We start from the raw sequence: 11,075 nt of genomic DNA, 5'->3' as shown, positions 1-11,075 counted from the left end.
GTGTCCTCCACGCCGCCCACACGGGACACCGCCGCGAACTACTGCCCTGAGCCTGTTGTGCTTTGGCTGACACGGTACCCGGAGACACAGCCAGAGCTGCTGCGCTCTGACGGGAAGGGACACCGCACACGAACAGAGCTATTGCCCAGGCACAGATCGAGCATGTAAGTTACAAGGCAGGAAAGACAGATTCTGTGTTCTGGTTTCCTTTTGTTCTAGATAAAGACCATTTGAAAAAAAAACCAAACCCCAACCACCTCTGTTGAATGTATTTCTAGCAGTTGTACAGACGGCAGATATTAACGCTGTTCCCCCTACCTCTACAGTTTCTGCCCTGTCACGTTCTGAGCACAGCTAGGTCCTGGATCTTTAGCTCTGTACGGGCCCATACTGACATCACCCATGTTCGGGACTTGTCCCAGACCTGGTCTTCGCTGGCAGTCTCATCCCAAGATTGCTTCACCATCCTCTTAATGTGTTTAGTCTGATGAGCCACTGTGTGCTGCTCTTTCTTGATGTCATTACATTTGTCTACACACAGGTAGCTTCTTGTGCCAGGACCCTCAGGTCCATTCAGCAGCGCAATCCCAGGAAGACTGGCTAAGGTGTCTAAGCAGTCCCCTGAACGATTCAGGGATTCACAACACTTAACTGTGCATGTCCAGCACATGAAGGCAACACAGCATTGCCACCGGCTGCTGCAGAGCCACTGATCCTGCCTATCGAAACAAGGTGCTGGGAGGGGATCGTGCAGTTCAGATGAGGGCAGCATGCTTCAGGAGATGCTCTTTTTAGGCCATGCAGAATTTTCATACAGAGTCACCTTTTTTTAGTATCTGGTATGAAGTGTCTGGTTCTGTGATTCTATTAATTTTCAAGCAACTCTTCTCCAAGTCTTCTGATCATAATGCACTGACAACATCAGCCTTTAAACACTGCTGATATCTTCTATTTTGATATCTGTACTAGTAATGGTGGGACAAAAAAAAAGTAAATGACGCTGGAATATGCCTGCCCAGCATGCAGTAAGGCAGCAACTTATTGTCAAAGGAGGATGTCACACTCCTGAACTACAGACAAGCTACCATGCTCTGTAGTGGCCAAGCTCGGAGCTATTGCTGAGAGAGCTTATGACCTCCCCCAGGCTGCTCTTCCCACTCCTTATTTTGCCAGAGGGTGCAAATTCATCACTTCATTCACTTCCTCTAACAGCTTTCAAGGGGTTCCCCCAATCAGCCTCTTCTTTCCAATACTAAACAGCTTTTTCCCCAACCAAAGCAACGATTTCAGAGGAACACCACACCGTAGTGCCTGTACCTTTCCTGAGGATCTTCAAAAGTTTTTTTTTTATGTACTGCCAGAGTACATAATGTACTGACAGAGCACAGCTGCCAGGTATCTTTTTAAGTTCCATCCCTACCTCGCCGTACAGCACATTTCCAGCCCCAGGTTTCACAGAAATAAGCCCTCTAGCAATGTTGGATTTTTTTTTTTTTGCCTTACATTCCTCACTGAAGAGTTATAGGGTGGTTCTGGATGGTATGGTGTATGTTTTTCCTGGACTGAACTGCCCTTGGGACAAAAAACTTGGGAGGTGGAAGTATTCTCATTTCTATTCACGAGATTCTCCAAGAATTCTGAAGCAATCATTGGTCTCCTTTTGTGTCGAGAGAAACTTTTCTGCATACAGGTGTTCTTTCTGAGAGCCAAAACCATTGTTACTTACAAATGTGTGGTTTTGACAAAACAGGTAGCACGCTTTGGGAGAAAAAAACTTAAATTCTTGTTTGATTCTGATTTTTCATAGGACTCTATGTATTGGTGGGAGCAGGGGCTCTCATGACCACAGTTGGATTTTTTGGGTGCTGTGGAGCAGCGCGGGAGTCTCAATGCTTGATTGGAGCAGTAAGTAAGAGGTTTCAAGGACCTGGGCTGCGCAAGAAATCATTCAAAAGCATGTGCTTTGTGTCAGTGGAAAGATCTTTATGGTCCAAGACCTGAAATGTCTCATGTCCTTTTACTGGCTGTTCTAGCATCTCTAGGCACCATGCTATTGCAGAGCTTCCACACGTAAAGCGGTTTCATGGCTTGTCTCATGTGATACATTTCCTGGAATTACCTTCTGTCTTTTCTGAAGCTACCATCCAAGTCACATCTCTGCCATTTTCACCCGTGTTTCCATATTACGAGAAATCTGACTCGACCCCCATATACAGACCCTCTTAGCAGCTTGCTCTCAGTTACTGTGTGGACTGTTGAGGCATGGGCAAGGATGAGGGACTGACTGGCAGTCCACATACAGCAGAACTGTGCAAGGCATATTAACACAAGATTCCCTTCTTCCTCTGCAGTTCTTTGCTTGCTTGTTGGTGATATTTGCGGCTGAGGTCACTGCTGGAGTATTTGCCTTTATAGGCAAGGAAGTGGTAAGTAGCAAACAACTTCTGACGGAATAACGTGGCAGTCATGGACTCCAGTGCCGACTGACCTGCAGTCTGGCTCCGGCATAGGAAAGCTTTCCAGGAGCCTCTTCCCAGGAAGATTCTCTGACATTCTTACCTGGAGTCAGTGAGGGCTTGGGTTGTCACAAGTCCAGAATGGGATACAGTTTTTGCCCACTCTATAAAAGAAAATCTGTAGATCTCATTCAACTTTACATCCACAAGCAACATCAAATAGAATTATATGATAAGAGGGTATCGCTTGGGACAAGGGCAAACTCAAGCACTTCTCCAACTAACAGTGTTTAGCCAAAACACAGAATGCAGCGTACATACATTCAGACCCATGCAGAGTCCCTCTGAGTGCCATCAGGCCAAAAAAATTCCTGTCTTTCCAATCGTGGCACCACAGGTTACCAGGCATAATTTTCTGCTCAGGAGGTCGATGACACAAGATGGAAGTCTGCACTGGACTGGGATTAAGACTTACGTGCCACTCACGTGTAAAGTCTGATTTCTGCAGGCAATACAGGAAGCTCAGAAAATCTATGAAGACATTTATGACGACTATATGAAAAACCCAGGGGGGAAGGTCAACGGGACTATCTATCACTACCACTTGGCCGTGAGTAGTTCTCCTGAACTTTAATACCTTGCACTGCTACTCCACTGTCACATCACCCTTTACCATTCAGAATGCCTCCCACCGAAAGAATCAAACTGCGTGTAGCTTAAAACAGAGTCGGAGTCTCACAACCCCGTTTCTTAATGGCTCTGTCAGAACTCCGGTTTTCAGACCCCAAGTGACCCCAAGTGACCCCTACCTCTGAAAGTCAAAATGGCCAGGCTTGGAAATTTCAGCTGCTGCTTCTGGTCTTTCTTGTGCTGAAGATATCACTATAAAGGCCATTTTGGATACTAAAATCCAAGAATAAACACTCACAAAGGCAGAGACAGGTAGAAAGGTCTGAGGATCTAGAATGGGGCAGATGCTGTCACTGACTGAACCAAATAGGTCAAAAATCAAAAGCACATGTATGACTCAATTCAGGCCACCCAAAAAGTCAGTGTCTGAATCAGAATTAGAACCTGTGACTTCCTGAATGTTATCTGTGTCCGTCCTGTATCTCCACTGCCTCCCACAGAGATGAAACCCAAGCTTTGTCGATCCTTACAGCATTCCCACATTCTTTAGAACAAGCATTTCACAACCTCAGACCCTTTTGTCCTTCTCCCATAGCTGTTATTTCTGACCCAAAGAGGAATTCCAAGCATTTTGTGGGCGATAGGCAAACAGGAAAAACAAACTCTCTGAAACACTCTGATTTATTACTGTCTCCAAACCCAGCACTATGTTTCATCAGAAATAAAGATTCTAGCGTTCGCTGTTGTAGCTTCTGTGCATTGCGCATAATTCTGTATGCACTATTTGAACTTTTTTCTTTCTCCCTTTAAAACTCCTGTTTTCTTGTAAGCCAGGGATCTGCTTTGCCAAAATCCACTTTTTTGCTTTGTTATGAGATGCTGTGAATGAAATCGCTTCTAGAAGTTGTTAATACAAATTTGTCTGTTTGCTATGGCCTCAGACAATTGAAACTGATTTTTGAGACTTTTGGCCCACACAGTTGTAATTCTACCAGAGGTAGCAGTTAATAGAGGGAAGAAAGTTTTTACTTAATCTGTGTTGTTTCTTTTTTTTTAGTTATTTATTCAGTTTGTCTCACGTGCAGTATGAAATAACTCTGTGGTTTCCCCTTCTTTGATGCTTCATCTCTCTCTCTCATTTAGCTCCAGTGCTGTGGTAAAGGTAATATGGAACAACAAATGGGATTACCCTGTCCAGAGAACATCCAGATGCCAAAGGCAAGTGTCCCCTGTTCTGATTGTTCCAGTGACTTTTTCATGTCAATTGCTTAGTAACATTGGAGACATTCTATAAGTAAAAGAAAGGAAGAACTTCCTTTTTACCTTGCAAACTGCAGCATGGAATGGAGCAGAATGGAGGCAGAAATAAGCTGGAGGTCATACTGAACGTGCCCAGCCCTCATTTCTGAAGCCTGCTTGTAGCATCCCGTGGTAGCTGAGACAGTATTACATCACCTGAAAGGGAAAGTGGCGAGGACATAGCAGAACAGAAGTCCTAAGTGAAAAGCCCCGTGAAGGCTGAATTTTGCCTGCCCAAATCACGCATGGAAACTCCTGACTGGAAACTTTGTTGGTGTAATTAGATGCTGTTGTTTGTTTTCTGTGGAATCTGCCTGCGAGGACAATGTCAATCTGAAGGGCCAAACTTCCTCATTGAGCATGGCCTATCCTACACAGGGGTTTAAATTTAGGGAAAACTGATTGTAACAAAAGGACTCACGTGGGTCAGCCTGTACAGGCAGGAGGTACAGATGTCTCACAAGAGACGGGATATGCTGTGAAAACTGTCCAATAAAACACATGGCATAGGTACAAGAATTGGGACTGCAATACTACTATTAATGTTCATCTGTTGTTTAGTGAGAACTGTTGACAGAGTTCGTGGGAGTGTATTTTTCTGGGAGTGAACGTCTTGCAATTTTGTTTTTAATAGAACTGCCTGGTTGAAATCCGGAATGTAATTGACGCTGATCTGCATTTAGTGGGAATTGTTGGAATTGCAATTGCTGGCACCACAGTGAGTAAACCCATGTTCTCACTCTCAAATCTATGTGTGAGCCCAGTACCTTGTCCCTTACTCGAAGCTTTGCGGAAGGTGTTTTGCAGCAACTGGTGAGATTCCTCCAAGGTGCAGCTATTCTTACCACTTTCAGTGTTTCCTCTGTCTGAGAATCACCCACACAGGTGCAAGCAGCTTCGTGCAACTCCATTTTACCAGTTCATTGGGTCCTTAGACAGGGACCAAAGTATCTAATGGTAATTTTATTCTGCTGTAATAGTAGGGAAGCAGAGTGCACTGAAAAGCAAAAGGCTGCAGCAGCATTTCATCTACTCTAAAACAACTGCAGACTGATGCTTTACGCCCTTTGAAGATCCATTCCTTAGATTCACAAGCAATAGAGACCACCTACCCTTTACATAGAAACAGCATTCCAGGAAAATGCTGACTGTAGCATTGGTTCAGCATGAAAGAGTCTTTATAAACAGATTTTCTAGGTCATGGATCCAGTGATCAGTATGTCTTTTGTTAAAGGGAAAGGATTTAAACCGCATAGTTTTCAGAACAGCATTTCTTTCCTAAACACACAGCACCTAGTTATAGGTAGCTGTTCCATCAAATCGTGTCATCAAAGCATCAACAACCTTTCTTAAGAGTCCCCTTCTCCCACAAGTGTGTCTTGCTGCATTCCCGCGTCCACTCCTTCATGCGGGAGCTGTGACCAACAGATGTCACCCTGGAGCAGGGATGTGGCAGGAGCGGGCAGTCAGTACCGAACGGGCTCCGACAGAAAGTGCATTCCAGCACTCGTGTGCCATGGCTTCCTCCAGACTCAGAAACCGGCAGCAGTCTGAGGCAGCAAAAGGAGACAGAACATTAGTAAAGAAACACACCTTTAGCTGCTCTGAAGAGCAGGAGGTTCTTTGACTTATGTGGACACTCAGTCTGTTTAAAAGCAGATGAAGGGTTTATGTATGTAACAGAAATGCTGGCATGGGCAAAGGGGATTAAGCAATCCTGCAATTTGTATAAAACGTGTACTCAAAAATACAGCAAAGCAGCATGGGTGGGACAGAGTTCCAATAATCTTGTTGATCCACGTCGATACACTAGAAATGCGAACATCTCTTCTACGGCTTCCCACCTCAGCTACAGCAGAAATTACGAAATTAGAAGCTCTTTAGCAGCAGAAACATGTCTGCACGTTTTCCTGTGCTTGCTTCTGACACTTCACAGGGCATGACTGGTCAGCCGCCTCCCACCGGAGACTCTGGCAACACGCACCACTGTCTGCTTCTAACATTCCCTCCAGTCAACTAGCTCCCTAACATGAAGAGAGTTTTATATTTAATGTGTAGTCTTGGCCTTGAGTAGTAGCTTAGCTTTCTCTGTAAAACCACAATGCTCAGCACCGGTTCCAGAGATCGGGTTCCTCTGGAATCATTCTCTGCTCTTACTCAGCTGTGTATACAATATTCCATGCAGAAGCATTGTACAACTCGGAGCCTTTGGGGGCAATACTATGGGTAATACCAGTAGTCATAGTTACTGATGCCAATGAAATTTATGTTAATGATATTAATGTTTGTGGCTGTTATGCTGGCCTTAACATTTAGAACAAAGAACAGTGAAACTAGCACGAGCCGATAAAACCTTGGCGTTGAAATCTCTTTTATGTCTGATGTCTTGGGGTTTGTAGATGGAAGCAGTCGCTTGCTACTCTGCCGTAACAACCTTCAGATTGCTCCAATACGCAGACTACTTTATAACCTTGTTGTAAGTGGATCCCTAAATTGCATCCCTTCTCTTCTAGATCTTTGGCATGATATTCAGCATGGTTCTGTGCTGTGTGATCCGTAACACAAGAGACATGATCTAAAACTTTCACTGCACAACTATGATCCAGGAGTTCCAGACTAAGCTTTACAAGAAGTGCTCTTCTACCCAACTTAATAATTGTAATGCATTTTAATCAGTGTTTTAACATACTGAGAGGAAAATATCCCATTAGGTGGGTAGGTGAATTGTATTAGTTACAGTAAAAGCGAAGTGAACAAAAAAGGGTTTTAAAATGTCCATTTTAATGAAAAAAAGCAAAGTGCATCTAAGACTAATTTGATTTTTAATGTTTGTATATGTGCAATTAAGAGTTTACACATCCACAGACATTGTGTAAGCACATGCAGATCTCTCCTTACAAATATATATGCACATGAGCAGGTCCCTGTATATGCAGTACCTTGTTTAGGAAAGTACGTGCAAATGGAATACGTTGTGTTTGCAGGTATATTCTTCCAGAGTCCCACTATGAGAGAGTGTGCACACACACACAGGAATACAGCGCTTGAAACACGGTCATACTGAGCCCATTTGCCACGAATTAGCAGAGGAACAAATGCCATTTTAAAAACTAAGACCTATAATCCATTTTGTAACTCTTCCTTCCAAAGCCCAAACAGAGTAGAATTAATAAAGTTGGACTTTATTGAAAAAATGTAATGCCTAAGGGCCTGCTCCAGCAAACTTTAATTTATGTGCATAGATCCATTGACGTCACTGTCATACAGAGAATAGTTTCAGGTTTTTTAAGGACTGGAACCTTCATGCAAATGCAGAAAGCTCTGGGGGAGGAAACATGTCCAAGGAGATCCAGGCTGAAGAAAGAGGGGGAAAGAGGTGGGAAGCTGGCAAGAAAACACAGTCATTTGGGAGCCATTGCAGTGCAAAGTGTGCTTAAGCTTCCCAAGCTAGCCTGAGACACACACAGCAAAAATAATCGAGGAGTTAAAAAGGCCACTAAAATCTTTATTCAGAAGTCCCTTTATCCTGCAAGACTCTGCATGGTGTATATGCTGGTGCAGGAGTGGAGCCTCTATCCAGAAAAGCAGCAGCTTTGTCATACTCTGTAGAATCTAACTGACCTGCGGAAGCCAGCTGAAGAGTGAAAATGGTCAGGAGAAGACACGCAGCACTTTTAATATCCTCTGTTTCTGCTTCTGTGACTATCACAGCTTCCATGGGACTCTTACCTCAACCTCTCACACTCTCTTGCGGGTGTAAGGCAGGAAAGAAAGATGGGATATTTTTACAGAGCCATAAAGTGAATTTTTTTACTGGCACCTTTAGATTGCATGTCAGGTATAAAAACTACACTGTGTGCTTGAAATACCTCAGGGCTTGCGTTTACATAGTTTATTTGTAATTTTTTATTTTTCTATTTGTCATATTTATTCACAAGAGAATGTTCCTTTTAAAACAGCCTAGAAGGGAGAAAGGTTGTCCCCAGAAGGGGAAGACAAATTATATCAGAGGCTCAGAATCTCTTAATTTTCGACTTACTAGAGATAGTTCACCATTCAAAGAACAGCTTCTTGCTAACATTATCCACATAGCAGCAATACCTCTCTGATGATCACTAGTTCAGATTTCTGATGTAGTTGTTCCATACACGCTGGGAAAGAAGTTCAGCTATACTACGTATCTCATTGAAATGGTCCATGATGTCTAACATGACTTGGCATTTACAAGTCATGGGATCTTTATTCCACGGAAACACAATGCAAAGAAATGGGATTTCAGACAATGTGCATTCTAGTGCACATACTTGTGTGGAATATACATCTCTTGTGATACTTATCTCTCATTTCCCAAAGAAACTCAAACTCCCATCACTTTTCTGTTACTTCAGGATTGGAAATACTTTGCTGTTCCACGCATCCAATTTATTTGATACATCTTGCTGTCTTTTACATAGTCTTCTCTTTTCAAATTGTGCAGCTGAGACAGCTGTGCACTAAATGCTGGGTGTGCAGCACACACTGCCAACAGAGCAGCTTCTGGGCCTAGCTCCAGGTACCCAGCTGGCAGGGAGACTTCATATCCTACACCCAAGAAGAGTTAGGCTCGTATCATTCTGCTCACAGCTGAATAGCTATGGATGCCATGTGAAAGTAAGGTTTGGGACCTTATTCTGCAAGCATCAGACCAGGAAACAGGGCCCCGATCTGCTGTTGGCTCCTAAGAAGGGCTCAACTCAAAGGGAGACCAACACCGGCAGCATATCCAGGAGGGTCTCAAAGCTGAAACTCAGTGAGTTTCTCACAGCAGGCAACTGACATAGCCAAAGTCCATTCCTGGATCCCAGGTACACTTGAGACTGTCCCCACCACTGTTCTGCTCTAAATAGATAGCAGGATAGTATACAACTGGGGTGTTTTCTCCCAAGGTAATACTGACAGAAAGAAGGAACCAGTGTATAGTGTCATTTTTGCCATTCAGAGCAAGTCAGCTTTCCAGGAAAACCAGTAAAAAGAGCACAATAGGGAAGCCAGTTGTTCAGGTTCCAAGGTTACTGCCCTACAGGGATAGAAATTTATTGCGAGTAAAGCTGTTTCCTTCTGTTACACTCCCACTTGTAATGACAGTATTTTAATTGTTTTAAAATCATCTACATATCAGTGGTTTTAATTCCTCAAATTCGTAGCACCAGAATGTGATAATGGAAGCAGAGTTTACTTCCTTACTTGTTTACTGTTTCTGAAGTTGGAAGATGCCCACTCCTGCTTTTGAAAGGAACTGAAAAAAAATGCAGCTTGCAAAAACTTCTGTTGCTTCCCTCGCTCCCCACTCCCCCAGAAGTACAAACACATCTAAGTGCCTTATGAAAACAGCGCAGAGTGGTACAAAGAAAACTGGTATAAATTCAGACTTGAACAACCCATTTTTCTGCTGATGTTTTCGGTTGTTTATTTTTCCCTTCCTCTGAACAGTGCATTTGTTTTTCTGAGCGTAATTACTGCTTATACTCTAGGGTTTACTGCTGTTCAGGTGTACAGGATACTTGCACTGCATATCAGGAACAGAACAATACCAGTTACTGGTTTTGTTCTCTACGCTGTTGGGATAATTTAAGCTAGAAATCAACATGCTATGCATCTACTAGTGCCTTGAACAGAATTTAGATATAGCCTGTTTTGTTGGTTCCTGCTGTTGTGAGGTGCACAATATCTTTGCAGTGTTCTCTGCATCTTAGAAACTGAAAGTCTTTTTTAACTCATTAAGGGACAGAAAATACAGTTGTTCTTTCCCTGTCAAAGCAGTAAGAATTCTTTCCTGTTGCTTTTAGATCATAGCTAGTTAACAACTCCAATTTCCATTGACCAGCCCTTTTTAAACACTCAGACGTCACAAGCGGGGCTTTGCCAATCAAACTGGATGCATAGTGCCCAGTTTATTGTGCTGCTGTTCCTTCCTTTCAGCTCTTGAAAATGCAAAATCTTTTTGTCAGTAGTACACAAAATAATTTCCAAGCAACCACACCATGTGTCTTCAATAAGAAAGCTTTTCAAAGGTAACTAAATCCAAACGAGCATCTAAACTTTCTCAGATACAGTTCATGCTCCAGAGTTGCACGCCAGGATTGAACTAACCAGCTCCAATGCTTGTATGCATCAGATACCTAGTAACCGCCATGTAAGCCAGCACCAGTACCCATTTAGTCCTGGCCCTTGTACCTGTTTCAGAGGAAGGTGACAGATCAAATCCCTCTGGGTGACAACTCTGAAAGCACATCACACAATTTTCTTCTCCTGACAAACAGCTTATTTGAAAGCATAAAGATGTAAATTGTTGATGCCCTTTTTATATCTTCAAACATCATTATTCACACTCGTCTAATTTTTCTAATTAACCGACCTCAGTGGTAGCTTCATTTGTAACAGGAAAACATCCGCCAGTCTTGGTATCTTGCAGAGATTGCACAGGAGCTGACGAAGCACAGCCCTGTAATATCCCTATTTCACTTTTCTTCATACTGAAAGTTTTATAGCAAAACATATTCCATATGTATTGGAAAAGAAATTGAGTTATCTTAAGCCTTCAAATGCTATATTTTACAGCCTTTGGAGGCTACTGATTAACAGCATTGGATGCTGTTCCTGGAAAATGTACATACATAAAGTTTTTCAATCTTATTCCTCTCTGTTGGTGCT

General features: G+C 43.0%; 1 protein-coding gene across 1 annotated transcript in view; it reads left to right on the top strand.

Moving 5' to 3' along the window:
- The window catches only part of TSPAN2 (tetraspanin 2), an 18,923-nt gene extending 11,624 nt beyond the window's left edge, over positions 1-7,299 (top strand). The window contains exons 2-7 of the mRNA XM_010143895.1: positions 1,808-1,905; positions 2,352-2,426; positions 2,965-3,066; positions 4,230-4,304; positions 5,020-5,103; positions 6,899-7,299. Of these exons, the coding sequence (XP_010142197.1) occupies positions 1,808-1,905; positions 2,352-2,426; positions 2,965-3,066; positions 4,230-4,304; positions 5,020-5,103; positions 6,899-6,964 (500 nt within the window). The 3' untranslated portion in view covers positions 6,965-7,299. The remainder of the gene's footprint in view (positions 1-1,807; positions 1,906-2,351; positions 2,427-2,964; positions 3,067-4,229; positions 4,305-5,019; positions 5,104-6,898) is intronic.
- The last annotated feature ends 3,776 nt before the right edge of the window (positions 7,300-11,075 follow it).

Source organism: Buceros rhinoceros, unplaced genomic scaffold (assembly GCF_000710305.1).
Source record: "Buceros rhinoceros silvestris isolate BGI_N320 unplaced genomic scaffold, ASM71030v1 scaffold39469, whole genome shotgun sequence".
In the NCBI taxonomy this organism is placed as follows: Eukaryota; Metazoa; Chordata; class Aves; order Bucerotiformes; family Bucerotidae; genus Buceros; species Buceros rhinoceros.
The sequence above is the reverse complement of the archived record's forward strand: the minus strand, read 5'-3'. Positions and strand labels throughout refer to the sequence as shown.